Source organism: Panthera uncia (genome assembly GCF_023721935.1).
Source record: "Panthera uncia isolate 11264 chromosome A3 unlocalized genomic scaffold, Puncia_PCG_1.0 HiC_scaffold_11, whole genome shotgun sequence".
NCBI classification, from domain to species: domain Eukaryota; kingdom Metazoa; phylum Chordata; class Mammalia; order Carnivora; family Felidae; genus Panthera; species Panthera uncia.
This window is the reverse complement of record NW_026057578.1, coordinates 786,585-810,446: the sequence shown is the minus strand read 5'-3', so window position 1 is coordinate 810,446 and position 23,862 is coordinate 786,585. Positions and strand designations below refer to the sequence as shown.

The 23,862-nt window shown below is 63.3% G+C and overlaps 1 protein-coding gene across 1 annotated transcript in view; it reads right to left on the bottom strand.

Moving 5' to 3' along the window:
• Window positions 1-17,692, bottom strand: part of KCNQ2 (potassium voltage-gated channel subfamily Q member 2) — a 38,303-nt gene extending 20,611 nt beyond the window's left edge. The window contains exons 1-11 of the mRNA XM_049650374.1: window positions 17,572-17,692; window positions 17,370-17,469; window positions 16,995-17,085; window positions 16,126-16,252; window positions 15,534-15,709; window positions 14,668-14,793; window positions 11,718-11,828; window positions 10,869-10,964; window positions 6,253-6,347; window positions 5,079-5,108; window positions 2,161-2,229 (exon numbers count right to left, since the gene is read on the bottom strand). Coding sequence (XP_049506331.1) covers window positions 2,161-2,229; window positions 5,079-5,108; window positions 6,253-6,347; window positions 10,869-10,964; window positions 11,718-11,828; window positions 14,668-14,793; window positions 15,534-15,709; window positions 16,126-16,252; window positions 16,995-17,085; window positions 17,370-17,469; window positions 17,572-17,692 — 1,142 coding nt within the window. The remainder of the gene's footprint in view (window positions 1-2,160; window positions 2,230-5,078; window positions 5,109-6,252; window positions 6,348-10,868; window positions 10,965-11,717; window positions 11,829-14,667; window positions 14,794-15,533; window positions 15,710-16,125; window positions 16,253-16,994; window positions 17,086-17,369; window positions 17,470-17,571) is intronic.
• Between the last annotated feature and the right edge of the window lie 6,170 nt (window positions 17,693-23,862).

Sequence of the window (23,862 nt, the reverse complement as noted above, 5' to 3'; positions counted from 1 at the left end):
CCCTTTCCCAAATTAGGTCCACTCACGGTTCAAGGGCATGGACATCTTCCGGGGGCCACCACTAAACCCACTACGGTCTGTGCCTTAGCACCCCAAAATTCACGTCCACCTTATACCCCAACACCCCAAAGTCTCAACCCATGACAGCATCAGCCCTACGTCCAAATCTCAACTAACGCTCAGTAGCTCAGAGAACCCATAATCACGGGGTCTCGTTCATCTGAGCCAGATGCGAGGAAAAGTGCATGTGATCCACACTTGGGTAAAAGTCCTCACCAGGTGGGGACCCGTCAACTCTAGAAAACCAGTGATCTGTCCCCAAAATACAACAGGACAGACAGGCCCAGAGAGGCCCACCCAAACAGGGAGAAGTTGGAAGGCATAAAGGGTCACCAGTGCCCAAGGTCTGAGACCCAGCAGGAAACCCCTCTTGGTCACAAGCGCCTCGGTGGTCTCCAGGGGCCCCGGCCCGAACCCGCCCCGCACCTGCCCGGGCCCCAGCCATTCTCCCCTCGCCCCGAGGGCCCGGTGTGTTTGTGGCTGGGGAACCCCGTCAGCCTGCCTCCTGCCCGCGGGTCCCCAGACTGCCAAGCCCTCCTTCGCTCAGTCTGTCTGTCCCTGCCGGCCAGGGCATGCTGCTATAAATTCTTAACAGCCGCGTGGGCCTCCCGCACACGCCACGGGGACAGGCAGTTGTGCAGGAGGGTTCCCACACATCTCCCCCGGGTGACCCACCTTACCGCCTCTGCCAAGAGAGCTCAGACCCGCCCGTCAACACACCGAGCTCTCCCACCAAGGCTGTCCCCGCCCACGACCCTCCTTCCAGAGCGCATCTCCTAACTTTGTGTCCCCCGCGGTCTTTGTGTCCCCCGCGGTCTCGACGGGGCCGCGGCCCCGAGTCTTCAGGCACTGGCTTCTCTGCTCTGAGGTTGATTCAATTCCCCCTCACCGCCCCAGACAGTGTCTTCCACGAGGTTGGGCCTGTCTGCCACCGTCTGTGACAAGAGTGGCCTTCCTCCCTTAGCCGGCGATCCCCATTTCCATGCAAGACCTCACCAGCAGCGCGTACGGCACCCTCCAGCGGCCTGTGCCCTGACCAGACCGTCCCCGCCACGCTCCTCACTCCCCGGAGCTCTTACTGGAACCACTCCCACGGCCGTGTTTCCCGTCAATCATTTCCTCCAGGGAACCCAGGACTTTCCTGTGTCTTTTTTCCGTTTCTTCCAGACCGCCCTCTCCCATATCCCATCCCAGGCACCGTGGGTAGTGCCGCAGGCTCCTAACGTCTGGTTACAGACCTGCACTCATCTGCCAGGCCGCACAGGAGCACAAACCAGGCAGCCTACACAACACAGGCTACTCCATGGAGCTGGGGCGGCCGAGCTCCCCTGAGGCTCTGGGCGGGGCCTGAGGGGGGGGGTCCCTCCTGCCTCTCCCAGCTCCTGGTGGCCCCAGGCATCCTGGGCCCCTGGCCACATCCCTCCCACCTCTGCCTCCCCTCACGCGGGCACGCGGTCTTGGGATTCAGGGCCCATGCTCGTCCAGAATGGTTTCGTGTTGAGATCCTTCACATAATAACACCTGCAAAGCTTTTTTCCAAAGAAGGCTGTGTTCACGGGTTCCGGGGCGCAGACATACCTTCAGGGGATGGGGGCCACCGCTCAACCCTTACGGGCGGCCCACCCCGCTGACCCCTCTTCAGAGGCGGCAAGCCGCGCGGGGCAGCCCTCTGCGCGGGGGCCCAGGCGGCCACCCCTCCACACACCCGGCTCTGTGCCCCTGCACTCAGTCGCAGATTTGGGGGGATTACGAGAGAACCAGCAGGCACCGTAGCGTGTGCGTCCGCCCGCTGCCCCAGAGAGATGTGGGGATGGGCTCCCCCCGGCCCGGGGCTGGCACGCCAGCCACGGGAGGAGCCCCTGGCCCCACGCGGAGCAGCACCCTCTGTGCCCACCCCCCACACCGGCCACCCTCTGGAGATCGGAGCCTCAACCAGGTCAGCAGAAGCTTTGGAAACCACCAAGGCCACCAGGCCCCGTGGCCAGCAGTGCCGGGGACCTCCTGTGGCTGCCTGCCCCTCACCGAGGACCCCCAGGAGGGCTGAGACACTCCCCCCCCGCCGCTGCCCCCCGAGCTCCAGCCCAGGCGCCCTCTGCTGACCTGAAGGTGAGCCCAGATTTACTCTTGAGGTTCCGAAGCAGCTCCAGCTGGTTGAGCGGCGGGATCAGTCTGTGGCGAGAAGAGGCACAGTGAGCTTCAGGCCGCCTAGGCCTGGGGGACCCTCACCCCTGCTCTCACCAGCATCCACTGCACACACAGGCACCTACGGTGTTAATGCTGGGGGCATGGGTGTGGCCTGTCCCAGGCAGAGGGAGGGGACGGCTCCCCGGCAGTGGTGGCCCTGGGGGGCCACCCGCACTCTCCGGGCTACACGTCTCCCGGGGTCCGTGGCGCTGGAGGCGGGCAGTGAGCAACATGCACGGCAGGGGGCAGGAACAGCACCCAGGCCGTCCATGGAGAGTGTGGGGAGGGTCTAGAAGGGCACCGGAGGACAGGCTGGGGGGCCATGTACTATCTCCTCTCCCTTCCCAATCCCTGAACACCCCCGAGGGGCAGTACCGTTGCAAACAGCATCCCAACATACTCATGGTCCCACATCCCTCCCTGCAAAGCCAGGGCGGGGACCGAGGTCACAGAAAAGGGCTCTTTGCTGGGCAGAGAGAAGTCCGCTGCAGATGGGCGGCCTGGACAGCTGGAAGAAAAGGCTCTGCTCCAAGCCCCCTCTTCCCAGACCGGGCCACGCCCACCCAGGACAGCCTGCTGCCCGGCCCCCGCCCGCAGGTGGGCGTTCGCCCATGTGGCCACTGGGCAGCTCCAGGCAGGACTTCCACAGGAGCCAAGGGGACAGTCAAGTCTCCGCCTTGACACCAAGGCAGAGATCTGTAAATCCTGCCAGGTTCCTGGGGGACCTCGGGCCTCCCCCACCCCAGCCGCAGGACCAGAGGGGCTAACGGGGGGGGGGGACCCCAGTCCCCTCCCAGCTTCTGGGGCAAGTTCTGTCCCTCCTCACCCACCCTCCCCTGACTCGGGAGCTCACCACTTTCTGCCCTCACACATTTCTCATCTCAGCACAAGGAGGAAACGCCCCTGCTCCTTCCTGACCCAGCCCCCATCCTGCACTGTGACCCCCCCCCACCCAGCTCTGTGACCCCTACTCGTCCTCAAGTGGGAGTCCCAACCACTCCTTTAAAACCATGCTCAAAGACCCCCACCCAGCCTCAGCCCCCCTCCCTATCGTCCTGTCCTCAGCCCCTGTCCTTCCTGACCCTGGGGACCACTGCCCCGCCCAGACCCCCCCCTTGGCCCTGGTCAAGGATCAGCGTCGGAGCCTTTACTTGGTGTGGAGGGCACGGCCACTTCCGGCTCAGCCGTCACCTGCTATCAGGTGTGATCCGCTCCACCCCCCCACCCCCCACCGCCCGCCTTCACGTGACGTCACTCAATGGCTCCCGTGCCTCCACAGTAGGCTTGCTGACTGCCCTGAGTCCTCTGTGCTGACGGCCAGGCCTCTCCACACCCCTCCTTGTCTAGCCACACTTCCCTGAGGGCGGCCTGCCCTTGGTCCGAGGTCACAGCCTCAGAGCTGGCTGCGAAGGGGAGACCGGTAAGCTCGCTCCCCCTCCCCCCTCCCCTCCCCTCCCCTCCCCGCAGGGCTGTCCCAGTCCCAGTGGGTCAGGACGAAGCAGGAGGTATGTGGGCAGTCAGGCTGGCTCACGGCATGGGCACAGCAGAGGCCCCAGGACTGGACATGGGGACAGAACTGGCCTCCCCACTGCCCCTCAGGCACCCACCCCTGGGCCTGGAGCAGAGACCCTGGACAGCACCCCCCACTCGGCCCCCACACACGCAGGTCCAAGTTCAGGGACACACAGATACGCAGATAGGACGTCATGCCTTGGACACAGAAGCAGGGGACAGAACACAGAGGGGCAGGGTCACGGGCAGGGACGTGCACACAGCACACAGCCCCGATGACGCTGAGGGCGGTTGTGGAGGACGGGGGAGTAGGGACATGAGGGGGTGCCCCACAGGAGAGAGTGGCGGCTGGCCGAGGGTCAGCCAGCTCCGAGAGGACACCTCCAACCACCCAGGCCGGGGAGAGGCTGCTCCAGACGGGAGCCAGGGACCGGCTGGACAAGACGGACAAGGGAGGAGAGGAGCCTATAGCAGGGAACCCCCAACTGCCCGGGCAGCGATGGGTCAGTACACAGGGGGGTGGGGGGATGAACACTGACCCCCCACCCTCTCCTCTGGGCGGGGTCTCTGGGGTGTACGGCCAGTAAAGGGCAGGTGCTGGGGTGGAGATGCCCGTGGGATTCGGGGGCTGCCCGGCCCTGCCCCCACAGCACCCCCCCTCTTCCGGAACGTTCAATCAGTTCCCACGCAGGGCACCACAGGCAAGAGCTTTTGCCAGGGGGACCCCAGGCTTGGTCTACACAGGGAGGGTGGGCCCTGGGTCCGAAGGCCTGTGCCCGAAGCCCCACCCATCCCACAGGGAAGGGCCTGCCGAGACGCTGCCCTGTGCAGCAGCTAAAGGTCAGCGGGAGTGAGAGCCCCACCCCCGCCCCGTGCAGACACAGCAATTGGGACAGCGCTCACGGTCCTCCCGGGTCCAGGGAGGGAGCACCCCTGGCTGGGACAGCGGAAGCCGTGTCCACCCGCTCTGTGCTCTGCACATGGGGCCTGTGGGGAGGGGGGGAGGGCGGGGAGGGGCTCAGCTACTGAGACGCGAGGCAGAAGCAGGACGAGGAACAGAAGACAAGGCAGGACAGACGGATCCAGCCGGAGAAAGCAGCTGACGGGGGAGGGGACCAGTCGAGGGGGGAACCGGGCTCCAGGCAGGGAGGCCACAGGGGGACCAGGGCAGCGCCTGCGCCCGGCGTGGGGGACACAGGCTGGGCACGGGTACAGGGCTGCAGGCCGGGGCGGGCCGGGGGCCGGGGGCCAGGGCGGCCCTGCACCGTCCCAGACAGAGAACAACCACACCACACACGCTGTCCGTCCCATGCATCTCCTACCTGGAGGCCCCGTAGGATTGAGTTTGCGAGCTTTCAAGTGTTTTCACACACACACAAAGGGAAGAGAACGGAAATTTTAAAAGAACGGGATAAGAAAAAGAAAACGAACCAAATGGTTGAGGAAAGTGGGGGAAACAACAGAACAAAGAAAATTAGCGCCAGGGTCGGCCCACTCAGGCCCGAGGGACGGTGCCGGCAAAGCCAGAGCCTCCAGCACTCCCAGGGAAGGGGGACATTACAGAGAATGCCCACCAGCGTGGCTGCTGAAGGAGGGGCGGGGCCGCGGCCTCTGCCCAGGTGACAGAGCGGGGCGGTCGTACCCTGCCTGGACATCGCTACGTCAGGATCCCCAGGGGGACGTCGTCCCAGCCCAGAGCCCCAACCCGCTCTGGCAGCCCAGGCCACTCCTCCGGTGAGGGCTCCTGGCTGGACACCAGTAGGTACAGGTAGGGGACATCCAGGGGCTCGGACGCCCCCAGGCTCAGCTTCGCCCCCGCACCCCACCCCAGGCAAGGATGGGCCTGCAGGGCAGTGTCTGCCCCGAGGGTCCCCAGCCCCCCTCGTCTCAGACCTTGTTCTAAGCCAGAGCCCAGCACAGACAAATCCTGGGGGTGGCCGGGGACTGCCACCTGCTGGTGACCACGTTGCCTCCACCAAGTGCCCCCAGCGCGGGCTTCCGGCCCTTCTGTCCCACCCGAGGGCGCCCTCGAGCGTCTGTGTGCTCTGTGCTGTCGGGGACTCCTGCTCCTACAGCCTCGACGTGGCCCCTCCCCCACACAGAGACCCTGGTCCTCGCTGAAGGACAGAGGTTACCCTTCACTTCCAAAGCTCCGGGGCCCGCCCTGGCGGGCACTAAGCCGGGCCACGGGCCTCCGCGAGTTCTCGGGAGGGGCCTGTCTTCACGATGCTCACAACATAACGTGACCCACAGCAAGGAAGGGAAGCAAAGGGTGGGTGGAGGTGGAAAGTAAGAGCCACGAGCTATAAAACAAAGAACAAAATTAATGCTGCGAAATAAATCACACACAGAACTCCGTGGAAAGTACACACGTTGTTTAAAAAAAAAGGAGAACTCAATTAAAATAATGAACAACCAAAAAATGGGGCTTCAGAACAGACACGATGACAAGCAGGCGGTGTGCCGCGGGGCGGGGTCCCGGCGGGCGGGCGGTACCTGTACATGGGCACGGTCACCGTGCGTTCATAGTACTGCCATGTCGAGTGCAGGTCTGTGCGAGACAGGTTGGTGGCATAGAACCTCCAGGCGGACTGCGGACGGGAAGCGGGCGAGGGTCAGACCATGCCCACGCCCCTGAGGGCCTCGCCCCTGCCCGGGCCCCGTCCGGCCCCACCCCCGCCTCAGTTTACCCCCGGGAGGAGGGGCACACGCCACCACAGGTCACGCTCGCAGCCCGTCTACAGCGAGCCTTTCGTCGTCCGCCTCACCCGACCCTTGGCGGTTGGGACCTGCCACGGCGGCCGCTCCTGCACTCCCCGAGCCCGATGGGGACACCACCCTGGGTGCGGGCGGGGGGGTGGCTCAGGAGCCGGGGGGCAGGGGCAGAGCCAGGGACACACAGCCGGACCCTCCCCAGTGCAGTGGCCCAGCCTCAGCCACACAGCCGGCCTGGGCTCCCGTTCCCTTTCCTTCCAATTGTGGCGAAACGCACAGAGCACACGGTCGGCCGTCTCAAAGCGCGCAATCCGGGGGCAACAGGTCCACTCACACTGCCGTGCAACCACCCCCATCTCGCTCCACACTCGCATCCCCCCAAAGGGGCACACGCCCCAGCGCGGGGGCGTCGGGCATCACCTGCACCCGTCTCTACGGCGTCCCTGTCCTGGACACAACCACACAACACGTGGCCTTTCGTGACCGGCTGTTTTCACGAAGGTTTCAAGGCCCGTGCACGTCGTGGTGAGCGTTAGCGTTCTGTTCTAATGATCGAATAACGTTCAACGGCAAGGAAACACCGCATTTTGTTCGTCTGTTCGCAGACGTTCGAGTCGTTTCCACTTTCTGGCTGCTGTGAATCCCCCAGGAGCAAATGTTTGTGGAAAAGTTGTTGGTTGGACATCTGTTTTCAGTTCTTTTGGGTACACACCTGGGGGGGGTTGCTGTGACGTAAGGCAGCACTTACCCCTCTGAGGCACCACCCAGGGTTCTCAAGGGGCCGCACCCCTGCACCCGCCACCAGCAATGCGCCAGCATCCCGATCCCGCCACACTCCCACCGCCTGAGGCGCTTCTGACTCGCGTTTCTCTCACGGATGACGTGGAGCATCTTTCCACGTGCCGACTAGCCGCCTGGACATCTTCTCTGGAGCCACGTCTGTCCGAATTCATCTCCTAATTGGTTTGTCTTTTTGTTGTTCAGTTGCTGGAGCCCCTTACGGATTCTGGATACCAGAATCTTACCGGACACAGGATTTGCAAACACTTTCTCCCATTCTGTGGGTTGGCTTCTCACTCTCTCTACAGTGTCCTTTGATGCACAAAAGGTTTTAACTTTGATAAATTCCCATGGGTTTTTCTTTTCTGCTTGTGCTTCAGGTATCAGATCTGAGAAACCAAAGCCATAGAGCTCTACACCTATTTTCTTGTAAGGACTGTATAGTTTCGGCTCTCAAATTTAGGTTTTGACCCATTTTGAGTAAATTCTGCATGAAAGCAAAACTTCACTCTTAAAACTGGATCTTCAGCAGTCCCAACACCATCTGTTGCAGAGACATTCTCTCCCGTTGGAGGTTTGCAGCATCATAGTTTGGGGGCTTGTTTGGGGGCCTAAAACGTGGTCTATCCTGGGGAACACTCCCGTGGGGCTGACAGGCTGTGGGGGGCTGCCCTGCGGGTATTTGCAGGTCCTGTACATCCTGCGTCCTTGTACCCAGGATTGGGGGGGGGGGGGGCTGACATCCCCAGCTATTATACAAGCATCTAGGTCGCCCTGTAATTCTGTCAGGCGTTGGCTGCACATACTCTGGGGTTCTGCCCCCAGCGTGGACACGTCTACCCCCGTCCCTACAGTCGGACTCCTGTCAATGTGTCATCGCCTCCCGGGTCTCTCTTGACAGTGTTTGCCTTAGTGTGTTTTGTCTGCCCTGCCCACAGCCCTCCCAGCCCCCTTCGGGCCACCGTTCCCTGAGGGGTTCCTGTCCTCGTTGCTGCGCTTTTCAGCCTGTCGCTGTCCTTGGGTCTAAGGAGTCCCCCCAGACAGCACACCGCCAGGCCCATCTCAAATCCGTTCTCTCAACTGCTGCCCTTCAAGCGGGAGAGGGGGGTGCACTCACGTGCAACGTGATCACGGACAGAACCCTCTGTGTGTGCGTGCTCCCAGCGCCTCGTTTCTGCCTTCGGTGCTCGCTTGTTCTGCTACGTTATCTTGAGCCTCTTCGGAATGTTTAGAAATTGTTTTCTTAATGGCGACCGTGTGCCTCACGGCGAGCGTCTCACAGAAGCATCTAGTCTGAACCAGCTTAGCTGCCGCGGCGCACGAACGCGCCCCTCCTTCACCCCCTGGCGTTGTGCCCCTTACATCTCTACACGCTGCACACCAGAAAAACGGATCTGTGATCACTGCCCTATACGTCTGCCTTTTAAATCACATGAAGAAACAAAAGACGAGTCACAAGTCAAAAGCACACCACGGCCGGCTTTGACATTTACCCCGCGGTTACCTTCTTACCGACGCTCACAGCCCCGGGGCCGCTCCAGCTCTGAGGTCTCCAGGCGGACAAAACACAGGCAAAGCCCTGTGCTGACCTTCTGGAACAAGGCCACGCCAGGGACTCCCCAGGGCGGAGGGCAGGGGCAGGCAGGTGCCTTTAACCCCACACACAGCCCACAGTCCTGTGCTCACAAGCACCCCCTCCCCTGGTTGTTGTAAAATTCTGATTTAGCTCCCGAGTCCCCAAAACAGGATCCGGACAGGTTTGCTAATCTGTGTGCCTTTAGCACAGAAATGAGGTGCCGGAATTCTGTCTCCCGCCACGTCCAGTGACCTCCCTGGTCCCTAAGCTTTAATCCAAACCCTCGACTCGAACGTGGAGTCTTGAGAGAGAGGCTCCAGACCCCTGCACCTGTAGTCTGAGCGGTGCCTCCCCATCACCTGCCCACCGGCCCCGGGGACTCCCCAACAGGCTCTCCACGGCTCGGGGCCCCCATGCTGCCCCCTTCCCTGCCTGTGATGTTCAGGGCCCAGTATCCTCTGCACACGCATCTCCTCTCCTGCACCTCTGCGTCCAGCCAGGGCCTCACCCCTCCACTCCAGGCCTCTGGCCAGCCGCTGTGCGCACCTGCCCTTCAGGGCCGACCGGCTTCCCAAACCCCACACTCCAAACCTCCTCCCAACCTCTCCACCCTCCTGGACGCTCCTAGCAAAGCCTGGGGCATCTCCTTCTGCCCTCCCCTCCCTCCCTCTCTGGGTCCTGTCCCTCCTGCCCCTCCCTCTCCAGGCCCCCATCTGGGCCCACCCTCAACCCGGATTCACAGAGAACACCAGAGCACCTTGCCCACCTGTGGGGACCTCAGCACAGGGCAGGGGATGCCTCCCCTCCCTGTCCCGCTGCCATTCAGAGCCTGTCCCGGGCCATCCGAGGGAGGATGTCCATTCCCTTGGCGGTGGGGAGGCACTCTGCCAAACTGTGGACCACGTGCAAAGGCAATGGGGTGGATACCGGCCCGGGCACCTTAGCTGCCAGAAGGACACAGACCATTGGAGACTTCCAGAGCATAGAGGGCCCGGGCCTCTGCTGGGGCTTCCCCCGCTGGTCTGTTCCCGTCTGGGCGCCGGGAATCGCAGCCAGGTGACCAGCTACGCAGCTGTGCAGCTGTCCCAGCCTGTAATCCCGAGCAGCGGGGCTGCGGTCCCACCACCTGCCTCCAAAGAAGGATCCCCGAGGAGACGCAGTCCCCCGAGGCATCGCCCGTGACCGCGCGCCACTCGTGCACCGGGACTCCCTGCAGCCCCGCCCACAAGCTCAGTGTCCGTCCACCGGGTGGACACCCGAGCCTCGCCCCTGAGCTGCCTGAGTCCTGACGGAGGACAGGCACGCAGGACACTCACGGGGGGAAGCGGGACAAGCGTGCGGCTGCTGAGAGGGCCTCACACCTCGGCCCCACGTGCACGTGCGCGGTGAGGCCGTGGCCCTTGTCCCTCATGCTCTTTCGCATTTGAAAAATAGCCACTTGCAGCTTTTATGGTGAAAGGTAAACGCGCACGCGCACACACGCATGCGTGCTCGCACGCATGCAGTACGCGCACGCGCACGCTGCCTGTACGCACTCACACGCCGCACGCACGCGCAGGAGGCTGTCCCCAGGGAAGACCACGGCTCCCCAGGTCCGCCGGCGCCCATGGGCTTTGGAGGGGCCCCTCGGGCAGCCTGCTGCTCAGGCTCGGGAGGCACTGCTAGATCCCGAGGGGCCCCTGTGTCCCCAGCAGTGGGACGGGCTGTGTGAGCGCGGGCACCGAAGCTGAGACGCCACACCTGCCCGGCAGGGGCCCCGTGAGCGGCACGTCAGGGGTACCTGTGACCGCCTGGTCTAGGGCCCGGGGCCCACGCAGGACAACGGCCACCCACTCCCCCCCCCCGCCCCCCCGGGTGTCACTACAGGTACTGTAGCCTTAGGCGTCTGCACCTGGCTCCCGTGCCCAACACGTTCCTGCAAAGGAACAAGGGCCGTGCACGTCGCCGGGGCAGGGGAGACACAGGGGCCAAGGTGGCCCCCCCTTAGCAGGGCCGTGCCGGGAGCGCCCCGGGAATCCCATGTGGGGCCACCTGGACTCACCTGGATCAGGCCCGCTGCAGGGTTCCGCCTCTTCTCAAAGTGCTTCTGCCGGTGCTGCTCTTGAACTTTCAGAGCAAAGCCAGATCCCAAAATGCCCTGCAGATCATCAGGGTCAGACCACGTGCTGGGGACCACAGCCCCACCCCCGCCCCAGCCTGCACACCCGGGGGCCTCGCCGGCTCTGCCTTCCCTCCTCTTCAGTTGCCCATCACCTGGGGACCATGCTGGGGAGAAACACTCGGATTTAGGGTAAAGGAAAACCTCCACCTTGCGGGAGAGGGCCGGGCCCACAGATTACCCTCCCTCCCGGTTGGCCTGCACTGAAGCAAGTGCAGCCCAAGCTCTGGGTGGCAGCCACCTGAGACAGCTGTGTCCCCACCAGCCACCCCTCTGACCTGTCCAGCTGTGGGTGACACCAGAAACACCCCCCCCCCCCCCCCCCCCCCCCCCCCCCCCGGCGGCGGCCCCCACCACCCCCCCCCCCCCCCCCCCGGAGATCTGACAAGGCAGCCTCATCACCACTAAGCACTGCTCTGGCTCACAGGGACCCTACTGGTCAATCCCATAGGGCTGGGAGGGGCTGACAGTGACCACAGATGCAGGGTCTGAAGCCACAGCTGGAGGACGGTCAGTGTGTTCCCACGGAGGCTCACAGAAGCCACCCGCACCCTGCCTGCACAGCCCGGGAAAGGGTGTCCTTGCACCATACCCGCTGCCTGCGGCTCCTGGGGTGCCAGGGACCCTGCTGGCAGCCACGCTCCCGTCCTAGGGACCCCAAGTGGACAGGTGCCCCAAGCTGCGTGTGGCCACCCGGGGGCTCGCCAAGGCAAGAGGGGCCACAGGACTTACCGCAGGAAGAGCAAAGAAGGAGACGCCAATGAGGGTGAATGTTGCAGCCAGGAGCCTCCCGTTCCAGGTCTGGGGGTACTTGTCCCCATAACCAATGGTCGTCAGAGTGATCTGTAGGGCGGCAAGGCCAGTCACTCGGCCAGCTTGGCAGTGACCGCCGTGGACACCCGCAACCCTGAGCTGGACACTTCCAAAGCCCCCGGGAGTCTTACACGCAGTGACCTCCCACACTGTTCGGGGTGAGCTGGACAGGCATGGGGACCACCCTCCCCATCACCATCCTTCCCCCCCTGCAACAACCACATCAGAACTCTCCGGATCCTTTGTCTTGCCCTACATGCCAGGGCAGGATGTGGGGGTCACCAGAAGCCTGTGTTACCATTTCACACGCATGAGGGCAGAAGAACCCGTCAAGCGGCCTCCCCCAGGACGGAGGCGGGGGCAGCTCTGGGCTCAAGGCCAGGCAGCAGCCAGGAAGTGCAGAGTCAGGGGCTGGACAGGAACGGTGCTGAGCAGGAGCCCCGGGGGACAGATGACGGGGACAGGATGGGGACCGTGTGGTGGGACGTGTGGAGGTGACATAAGGCCAGAACGGGAAGGGTCCCCAGAGGTGTGGCCGGAGCGCAAGCTGCCCTGTTGTACAGCGGGGAGAGGAGCACCCACGCAGAGGGGTGCTTGGGCACACAGGAGGGCCCGCTGCCCGTGGAGCAAGCCCCAGGTGGCCCCTAGCAGACTTGCCAGTGGGGATGGGCTCACGCTGTTGGGGACAGGGGCACCTGTCACCACCCACCTGCAGCCCCTGGAAGCTCTCCCCGGGTGCCGCACAGGGCCTGCCATGAGTCTGGGAGACGCCCTGGGTAAATGGAGGCCCCGGGGGTAGGACCTTCAGGGCCTGTTTACATACAGCAAGAAACAGGCCCAGGCGAGGGGCCACCGTCCCCATTCCCGCCAGTGCAGAAAGTTCTGGAAAGTCACAGGTAATGAGGAAGGGCAGCCAGGAGTGGGTGTGGGCAGGAAGGAGACCCACTTCTCACCATAAAGCTTCCCTGGTAGAATCTTCACCTCTTGTGAGGATTACAGTCAAGATTTTTAACATAAACTAAGCGTATTTTAAAGACAGGAGATGCTTCAAACCACCACTCTCTGCAAAAATGCCAAGGTTGTGCAAAGAAGCCTGGAGAGCAAGGGTAGGACCTGGAGGAGGGGCTCAGGGTCAGGAGGCGGGAAGAAACCTGGAATCCACGGGGCCACTCTGTGGCCGGACACCTTGGTCCTCACACAGAGAGAAGAAATCACATCCATATGACAAAGGAGTCTTGAAAATTAAATTAAAATCAAGCAGGCGGAGATGTACGGCTGCAGACGCCTCCTCGGGGCCGGACAAGAGGTGAGGAGACAGAGATAAGAGGACACATCCTGAGGCCTGTTGGGCCCGGAGGGAGGGCAACGAGGTAGCTCACGTGCACAGGAGGACCCCCCACCCAGCCACATTCCAGAAACACGTGGGAGAGGATCCCGGAAGTGTGGGTCCTGGCAGCCGGGAGGGCGTGGGAGTGGGACCTCGCAGACGCCCGGGTCTGAGAAAACTCTCAGAAAGCCATCGGCCTGCTCCTCCAAAATGAGGGCAGATTCGAGGGGGGCATCGGGGCGGGCCTGGGCGGGACGAACTGCGGAGACTCCTCAACCCCCACGAGGGTCCCCCACAGCCGCGCAGGCCTACAGGGCAGAAGAAAGGGGAGGCTCAGGCTGGACGTTTTCCAAGAATGACGAGCACAGGGGACGGGGCACCACCTCATTCTATCACAGCACAGAGTGAATAATTCACGTCTGAAGTTTAAATCCGGCAACAGCAGCGTAAGCATATTGTTGGGAGCATGGAGGCAAACCCCAAGAAAAGCCACAGGAGCTCTGCCCAGAGGGCGAGGAGGGAGTGCGGGGAACTGCGTGGTCACTCTAACACGCACACACTATTCACCATGTTTAAGTACTACTTGGATAAAACACTTAAGTAGCCGTTTCGGTTCCGTTCTTCAAGATGGGAAGGCCATGGCCCACGAACAAGACCTGGGGCAGGGCAAGCCGGGTCACCAGTGACTGGCCCACGGCCCACCCCGCTCCTTCCCGCTCAGCTAGGGCACAGCACACAGACTCCAGGCTGCACGGCAATCGATAAGATGATTCTGGATAAAGTGCGTTCTCACTGAGATGCGTGTAAAAGCTACATATTCCTTTCGCCACTGGATCTGAAGTATCTGCCCAAGGCCACGCAGCCAGCATTTGTGGAAGGGGGCCTGGGGTCCCAGGACCGGCCACACATCCCCAGGCCAAGCGCCCCGCACCCTCGGGGCATTCCAGCACCCTGCCTGGGGACATCCATCCGTGGTTTTGGGCAAGGAGCCAGGCCAGGCTCCATCTAGCTAATGGGGATGAAGCCCACAGGGCAGGGCCACAGACACAGGGCTACCCCACGCAGGGTGGGAGGGACCCTTCTTCAGAGGCTGGCCCAGGAAGAGGCAGGTGACAGGGGAGGGGCGCTCCGGGGCCCTGGGAGCTGGGTGGCCGTGAGCAGGGGCTGTGGGCCCACAGACTCTCTGCCTGCCCTGACGGGCAGCCCGGAAGGTGAGGCCCAGGAGGGCCAGGGGCTCGATTTTGCTTTTCCAGACTCTCCGTGTGACAGAAGGGCTGTCCCCTCCTCCCTCCAGCACAGAGGCCTCACACACCGGTGGCCAGTAAGGAAGGTGGGTGACCAGGCAGGGCCTCTCCGCCCACTGCCCAGCCCCAGAGAGACCTCTGCAGCCAGAGAGCCCCTGTGACTCTGCCATGCCCTGGGGGCAGGGGGCACATCCTGGAGATGGGGTGGGGGACAGCAAGGAGGAGGGCCCCCAAGGAAGGCGGTGCCAAGCAAGCGGGTCCCCGGTGAAGGACGATGACCCCAGCTGCCAGGACTCACCAGGCCCCACCAGAGGGCATCAGCGTAGGTATCAAAGTGATCGTTCTCGCCCTTCTCTGCCAAGTACACCAGAAACGAGGCCAGGATGAGGCAGAGGAAGCCGATGTACCAGGCAGTCACCAGCTCCTGAAAGAGAGGGTCACGTCCCGGCTCCCTGGCCCCAGCAGGCACCACGCCCAATCCAGCTCTCTGTCCCCACAGAGCCCTCGGCAGCCCAGGCCGGCACCTGCTTGGCTGCATGGCCCTTAGCACAGGGCCGCTGCGGGGGTGGGAGGGATGGTGTGTGTGGTCCTGGCTGTGTGGTCCCCGTGCCACGTGGCCCCTGCACCTGCTCACACAAACCCAGAGGACGGCCGCTCAGTACAGCCCAGCTCACCCCGTCCACCAGGTATGGGGAGCACCCCCACAATCCTGAGGCATTCCCGCTGCAGATCTGGGACTGCTGAGAACCTGTCCCACCTCCCCACGCCTGGAGCAGGCAGCCCGACTGCCCACTGGCTGCCCTCCTTGGGGACAGACCCCCTCCCCGTCCAGCCTCAGGACTCAGACAAGGACAGGAAAGGAGGCCATTTGGGCTGGCGGGGTGCGGTGTGGGCCTCGTGGGGGCTGCCTGGGACACAGGGCTGGGCTCCTGCCAGGACGTGGGGCAGGGGCACCTCAGGGCAGCCGCTGTGAGCCCGGGCGGCACAGACCCAGGCTCACCCACCAAGCACAGAGCGAGCCGCAGAACAGCCGCTCTAGAGAGAGACGACCAGACGGACCGGGTCATGGAAAGACGCCCCCAGAAGAGGGGATGGGCTGGTTCCCAGCTGACCCGCCCCCTGGGCTCGGTTCCCCAGGGCTGGTGACCCCGCGCCAGCGCTCACCTTGCTGTGGGCGTAGACCACGGAGCCCAGCAGCTTCCAGGTGCCGCCGCGCCGGTCCATACGGATCATCCTGAGAATCTGTAGGAAGCGCAGGCTCCGGAGAGCCGACGTGGCGAACACGTTGCCCTGGGAGCCAGCGGCCAGCACGGCGATGGAGGCGATGAGCACCATGATGTCTGCGGGGGACGTCGCGGCTCGAGGCGGGGCCGGCCCCCTGCACCTCCGTGCCTGGTGCAGATGAGGGCGGGGGCCCCCAGCCACGTGGATGCGTGGCAGCACGGGGACGCCACGGCCGTCCACCTAGTCCAGCCTTGCCCGGCACGGCTGCTGTCCTGCCACCTGTCCCCTCCTCCCGCCACCAGGCCGAGCTCACCACAGGCTCAGATGCCAAGAGGGCAGGTGGGAGAAACTTCCAGAAGGAGCCAGTCCTCAGCTTCAGCCTCAGCCCGCCTCCCGTGCCCACACACACTCAGCTCTTCCCGGAGCTGGCAGCCCCCGCCTGCATGCACACGTGCACACACGCACACACATGCCCCGCTCACCTGTCACACACGCACATGTGCACACACGTGCACACGCGCACCCCGCTCACCTATTACGCAGAAAGGCTTCCGGGCAAACTTGAGCCGCCCCCTCCAGCCGCGGTACCGGCAGCAGCAGCCGGCCGCCCAGATCCGCACGAAGTACTCCACCCCGAACACCACGATGGTCACGATTTCCTGCAGGAGAGGCCGCGTTGAGCCACCCCCGGGCCTGCGTCAGGGCTGGGACCAGCCTGGCTGAGCGGGAGTTAGGGTGGGGGGCCCGGCCTGTGTGGGCCGGTGTCAGTGGGAGGGGTCCCACACTCTGGACCCGGATCAGCCTCCTCGAGCGGCCCCTCTGTCGCCAACAGCAACGGAGACATCGCTCTGTGGTTGCCATGGCGCCCGCCCCTGCCTGTCAATTGCTGTCAGCTTCTCAACCCCCGTCCCACGCCCACGCCCGCCGGGAAACACCCCACACCTCGGGGCCAGGGGGCGCCTGGGCCCTCGGGCTCCAGTGAGCAGGGGGGGAAGGGGTGGGGGAGTGGGGTGGCTGTCAGATGCTGTGGGGACACAGGGAGGGCAGCGGGGTGGACCGTGTGTGGGGAGAAGTGGGTGGGAGCACTGTGACAGTCGCGGTGGATGCTGCGAGATGGCTCATGTCAGGAGGTGAGGCCAGAAGGGGCCCAGGTCCACCAGGCTGGAGCTGGAAGAGCAGGGGCCACGGTGGGGGGGGGGGGGGGGGGCCTGTGGGGGGGGGCGCGCCTCCCCGCGGGGCTCGGTGGGGGGGGGGGGGGGCTGGACGGGGGGGGGGGTGGGGGGGGGGGGGGGCCGCGCCCTGCCAGGGGCGGGCGGGGGGGGGGGGGTGGTCAGAGGCTCGGAGGGATGGGGATGGGCCAGCGACCACAGCCTCCGTGGCCGCACACCCACGGGGGCTCACCAAGATATAGAGTGCGCCCTCGGAGCTCTTCTCGTACTCCTTGATGGTGGAGAAGACAGACAGCACGAGGCAGGAGAAAACCAGCAGGAAGCTGCGGGCAGAGGCAGAGGGTGTCAGCGGCCGCCACAGAGGGGCCAGGGAAAAGCGCGCCGCACGCACGCACACAGCGCCCCCGGGACTCCTGCCTCAACAGCCCTGGGCTTTGAGACGGTCCCCAGGCTCTCGGGGGGACACCGGCTACCCCGTGGACATCCCTCAATGAAACTCATCCTCCTTGTTTGTAACATCCCTTTCTCGGCTCCGAAACGGAAACCGCCGATCTTCCAAGTAGCACCGGCCCAGGGCCTTGGCCGCGGACCCGCGTCCGGGCCGCACCCGGCGGGCGCGCAGAAGACCCATCGGTTCCCAAGAGGTGGAACCAGGAGGCCCCATTTGACACCAGCCAGGGTGTCCGTCCAAAGGCTGAGGGTGGGGTCTGAGGGCACAAAGCACACAGTGTGGGGAAGCTGGACAGGGGCCCGCACACCACACCCCTCCCGTGTGTTACTGCCACCCTGGACGTGCCAGGGGGAGAGACCACAGTGGGGAGGCTGCTGCGTGGTCCGCCACGAGCCCTGCCCCCCGGCCACCTCCAGCCGGACGTCCTGCCGGCACACGCAGCCCCCAGACGTCAGGGCCTCGGCCGGATCCCGGGGCATCTCGGGCAGCCCGGCCCCTCGCTCCCCGAAGATGGGCAACCGCGTGCAGAGACACACGACCCTCCCAGGAGCGTGGCTGGTGAGGGCGCTCCCGGCGCGCACCCCACTCCGGAGCAGAGGCACGGACAGCAGATGACAAAGGCAAAGCCGGTGCCCGCTGGCACACACAAAACCACGCGAAGAAACAGTCACATCTCAAAACCACAATTAATTTCCTTTGCTCATTAGACAATTTATTCAATTAACCGAGCGCTGGAAAAAAAACGTCCAGCTATCTCATGTGTCTTATATTTATTCATAATTCTCTGCCTGGTGGTATTTTTTCCCGACTCAGTCAGTGGGGAAGCAGCATTTACACACAGTGCCTCTGCCAGGAATGGGGGACCCGGAGACTCCAGGGCTCTGGGTCAGGACCCTGGAGGCCTGGGTGACGGGAGAGCCCATGGCAAGGAGGCCACCCAGCCCAGCTTGGCCCGGGGCAGAGGTGCAGAGAGCCCAGGGGAGACGTGAAATCTGGCAGGCTTCCCTGAGAAGGTGTCCACAAAGGCAAAAAGGAACTGGTGGGGCCAAGAAGGGAGAAGGGAAGGGGTGGTCCAGAGAAAGGGACGACAGGGGGTCCCAGGACTCAGCAGAGGGCAAGTCCAACCAGACTAAAGAATGGGGCCTGATGGGCCTGATGCCATTGTCACCCACGTGGGGGGACCCGGAGAGTCCACACTCAGACTCACACTGTACGAAAACATTACCCTGAAGTAAAAAGGGAAGGCCCAAGTCCCAAAGCAACCGGGCCCTCCCGGCCCTGCTTCCTGAGGGCAGCTCTGACTGGCATCTTGGAACATTCCGGAATGGCCTGGCCGTGCTCTACGGACGCAGAGCCCTTCCCAGAAGGCAGGGACTGGGATGTCCAGGGCCACGCCAGCAATACAGGAGAAGAAAAACCCGAAGCCAGACACGGTGAATGTTCCTAGGCCACCAGGTGAGCAGAGTGAACCTGAGCAGAAGCCACCCGGCTTCTGAGGTTTTGGAGCAGGTGGCCACAGACGGCAGGCGGGTCTGCACGACGGGGGAAAGGGGTGGGGCCTGCCCACCCGTGAGGAGGAGGAAGGAGGCAGGCAGCCTCGTGGGGCACCCCACACCCGCAGCAAAGACAAGCAGATCCCCATGGAGAGAGGCCGCCCACCCGCCCAGCCTCCAGGCCCAGGACTCGAGTCTCCCACAGATCCCAGAGCCTTCCCTCGCTCCCCAGCTGGCCCTGCAGGCCGCTGAGCAACGGGGAATACACTTCTTTCCAGGCCTCTTCCCATCTGCAGGCACCTTGGTGACAAGGGTGCCCTGCCATGCCCCCTGCCACATCCACACTCATACCCACCTTACACAGGGGGACACTGAGTCTCAGAAAGGGGGCTCTGCCTCTGGCCTCATGATGCCAGAGCACAGTGTCCTTGGTGATGGGGACACGTGGGTGGGGTCCAGCCCTGGGGAGGCTGGAGGAGGGGCCAGCCTCCTGCAAGGCAACAGGGGAGAGTCACCAAAGCCCCGCAGCCCATGGCAGGGCCCCTGGGCTGTAGCAGTTGGGGCCCTGGGCAGACCTGGAGTTTCCTGTGGGTGCTCAGGGGTCTGCAAATGGCCAGTGTTCCCACAGTCCTTTCCCTCAGCGACCCCGTGACCCTCAGTCCCGGCTCCTGACAGCTGTGGGAGGAAGGGGCCCTTCTTCCCACCCCTCGCCCTAGGAGAGGTGTTGGGGACGGTGCACAGGGAAGACCAGCACCACCGCGGGGGACCCTCACGGCACGGCCACGTGCTCAGAGTGTGTCCCCTCCAGGCCCCGAGGACCGACGTGGCTCATGAGGAAACGTTCAGATAGAAATCTGTGCTGTGCTGGTGCAGGATGGCTGGTCTGCTTCCTCTTGATGGGGACAGGTGAGTGGCTCTACCCACCCACAGGCTCATCCCAGCCTGGTCTCTCCAACGCCCAAAGGCCCAGGTGGGAGAGGGCCTTCTCATGCCCTCCAGCCTGGGAACCGTCCAGGCTGCAGGGAAAGAAAGGAGGGAGGAAGCGTCCCCGGTGCCAGAATGGGGCGGCTTCCCTGCAGCCCGAGAATGGTTACGATCGCGAATTCTCCGGCAGCGGTTGCCAAGGAGACCAGTATCTCAAGCAGCCCAGATTCCAGGGGCTGGGATGGGGGGGCGAGGAGGGGGAGCCAGGGTGACAAGGGACCTCAGATGACGCTCACGAGCAGCGAGGAAGCGGGCCACCTGGAGACGCAGCTCTGGCTGGAAGCACTCCCCCGCTGGCTGCCTGCTGCTGCGCCCCAGGACCCACAGCAAACACTGTCTGCACCCGGCAGCAGGAGAAACCACAGCCAGACGTCAGGAGGGACATCTGAGCCACAGCCCGAGCTCTGAGCAGAGGACTGGCAGGGTCCTGAGGGCTGGGGTCCTGACACATGGACAGCGGGGAGGGGCCCAGAGCAGACGCGAGGTGACAGGAGAGACAGAGGACGGTGGAGGCAATCACGTTGGCCGGAGGGGCCCCTCCTGGTGGTCAGCCTGCAGCCACACCTGCACGTCACGGGGTGCGCCCTGTGGGCGTGTGCGCGTGTGTGGGTGTGCACACGCCTGTGCGGGTGTGCACCTGTGCGGGTGTGTGCACATGTGTGCTCTGCCTGCCCTTGCACTTGAGACAGAGGGGCAGCGCCCACCTCCAGGGAGAGACTCCTCTGCTTCTGCTTCCGTCTCCCCATCCCACACCCTCGCCCCATCTGGCAGCAGGGAATTATTTATTTTCTGGGAAAATATGACAGAACCCCTGCCACCTGGCTCCTCAGTCCTGATTCACTGCTGTGGGGCCAACTGGGAGGGTCCCTCGGCACTGGCAGGGCAAAGCCCCCGTGGTCAGGCCCACCCCAGACCCCTTCACAGCCTCCAAAGACTAACTCAGGAGATGGCTGGGGCTGTTAATCTCATTTGTGTACTTAGTGAAATCACCATCTAACAAGGGAGCAGCCGGGATCGGAGAAGGTTGCCAGCACACCACTGTCCCTCCAGCCCCCAGTGGCTGCTCTTCAGCAAGTGGGGAAGGGTCTCTGACATCCAGCCCCGCCCCTCCAGGCTAGAATTCACAGTGAGTCTACTATGCACCAGGCCCACGACAGCCCTAAAGGCAGAAAATGTTCTCACCCATTTAACAGACGGGAAAACAGAGGCTCTGAAGCAGCTCACCATGGCCATTCAGGGTCGAGCCTGAGCACCGTCTTCCGCTGTAGAAATTCCCTCTCCCCAGAATAATGTCCATCCCAATCAGGCTGTGCCTCCCTGGGGACTGGGTGGCCCAGAAGCCCAGCAGGGCCCGGGGCTGGGCTAGCTTCCAGTGTGAGGCCAAAGCAGGCCCTCCCGCCCAGACTGGCCGCCGGGCCGCAGGAGCCTCCCGCTCACCTCGTCCGCTAGGACTGCAGCCGGCGCTACAGCCCGGAATCTAATTTCGCCCCTAATGAACTGCTCTGCCTGCAGGACATGCTGCCACTTCCAATCTCCAGTAGCGATGGAGCCCGGACTGCTGACGGCTGCTCCAGGCGTAAACCAGATGTGAAAAATCACTTTGAGGTCCCGCCAGCGTTGGAGGGAGGCCAAGGCCGCACTCCTGAGACCCCTCTTCTGGAGCCAAGTCTCACCCGTGGGCGTGGCCTGCCCCCAGCCCACCTGAGCCTGCTAATCAGAGAACGGAGGCTTCTTGGTGGCACCTACCTGCACCTAAGGCTGGGGAGGTGATGGAGGTGCGACGAATGCCTCAACTCAGGAAGTCCCAGACCTCAGAAGGTCCGGCTCTTGGCCCGGCACTTGAGTCCCCCATAAACAGCCTTGGCCTGCCCAGACCCCACCCCCACCTCACTGCACCCATCCACCGACTGGCGCCCGTGGCCACCCCACAGCCACACCTTTCACACTAATGCCCCTTCCTCTCCCAACACCCAGGGCAGGAAGGTGCTCTCAGGGGACCCCTTGAAGCCCCCCACTGGCCAGTGACCCCAGGATGGCCAGGGTCCCTCCAAGGTCTCTCTGGACAGGGGGCCATGCAGGTCAGATGTCCTTCCCTCCCTGAGCCTCGCCCCCTAGTCATCCACCCATCAGAAGCCCCAAGTTCACAGGGGCCCCCAGCCCCCCTTTTGCCCACTGCAGACCTTGCCCCCCTCCCCAAGAGAGCCAGCATCCTGGTGAAGCGCCAGGTGCTCCAGGACTGGGAGGTGTGCAAAGGGACTGAACCCAAGGGGCCCGGGCAGGAAGCCCGCTGGCTCAGCACACAATAAAGGCCATTTCCCCAGGTGCCTCCTGCTCGATCCTGGGAGACCGGGGTAATTACCACCTGGCTCACGCGAGCACACCAGAGGGGCTCCCCCCACCCCACACCCCGCCCACACAGGGGCTGCGCCGCAGTCTCTACTTTGCACTCCTGGGTCTTCTCTGCCTCCCCAACCCCACCCTTCTCATAGACGATTGTGACCTCCTCCAGGCTCACAGCCTCCGGTCAGAACCCTTCTAGGTGTCTCCCTTCCTCCAAAGACCTCATCTTGGCTCTTCCATCTGATGCACCCCGTGTCCCGTGTCCACCGTGCCCCACTGCAAACACCTGCCACCCCCACCAGAGACCATAGGAAGTGTGCTTCGCTCCCCTTTTGTCTATTTCTCAGCTTCCGCAAGCCAGCTTCCCTGCCCCAGGGCCTTTGCACACACTCCTCTTACTGCCTGGAGTTCTTTCCTGCTTGCACATCCACCATAGGGCTGCCTCCTCCTTGTCCTCAGGTTTCTGACAGGCTGCCCAGCCTTCCTACACTGGTACCCTCTAAGCAGGGGTCCATTCATTTCCTCTCCTGCTCTCTCTGCTGGCCCCCGAGTACACAGTCAGAACCCACACACAGGGGTGGCATGTGCATCCTGACGCATGACAGCCAAGATGGCCCTCGTGAGGTCAGATCCAACTGGAGAGCAGCCCCCGGCCCCATTCAGACAAGGCTCAGTGGTGCATCCTGAGCAGTCTCTAAACACCACTGGAAAGAACTGGAAAGAAGGGGCCCACGGGTAGGAGGCCTGTGTCCTAGAGGGACCCAGAGAGCTTCCAAAGGCAGAGCATGGGGGTCCTGAGACCAGGAGGGGCTTGGCCCTGTCTGAGGAGCGTGGCCACACAGGAACCCACAACAGGGTAGATGTGGCTCACTTCCAGCAAGGCCACACCCCAGAGGAGATGACGGAGGTAACTCGTGCCCATCCATACAATCACAGGGGAGCCTCGTGCAGGATGAGGAGGGTTCCTCTGAGGCAGCCAGCGCTGCTGTGGATGTGAGCTCTGGGGTCAGGACACAGCAGAACTGTCATCTGCTGAGAAGACATCACTTTTTGGGGAGAAGGTGCTCAGCAGTGGGATCAGTTAGGACCACGCCCCACAAAACATCCCACATTCCCTACATGAGCACAGGAACCAACAGACCTGCCTCCCTGCCCCACTGCCCCCTGATGTTGATGGGACAGCCAGGCCTGCCTCCCCCAGGGTCAGTCTCCCCCAGACTCTTCCTGAAGAGCCTCCAACTGGCTCTTGGGCTGGCCCATCCCCTGTGCTCCCACGGCTCACAGCTCTGGCATACTGGTCCCCTAAAATCATCCCTAGCGAGTGTTTTCTTGGACTCCACTCACATGCCTTCAAGTGACAGGAGGCTCACCCACAGGCAGAACCCCTTTTTAACATGCCCCCTCCTTGGTCCCAGTCCTCCCCCAGGCATGTGCGTGGGGTCCATTCTCCAGGCCAGCACCCACAGCCACGGTCTCCTCCCAAGCTATAAGCCACCGAGGGCACAAGGTGAGGGGAGTCAGGGACAGGGCCACCTTGTCACCCAGGGAGCACCAGGAGCTCTTATGACAGAGACAAAGCCCAGTGCTCGCCAAACAGGCACATGTAATTCCACAGGGAAACTTCACAATATGTCGTTAGCGTGGAAAAGGACTAGAAAAGTCTGAATCTTATCTCGTTTAAAAAACACATAGGATGGGCACAGATGCCTGAAAATAAATCAGGTGACACAAACGTTCTTCCCCTGTTTGACTGTATCTCCCCAGCTCCCCACGAGGGGCGTGTATTATTTCTGTCATCAGCAAAGACGACAGACCATACCCAATGGTTTAAG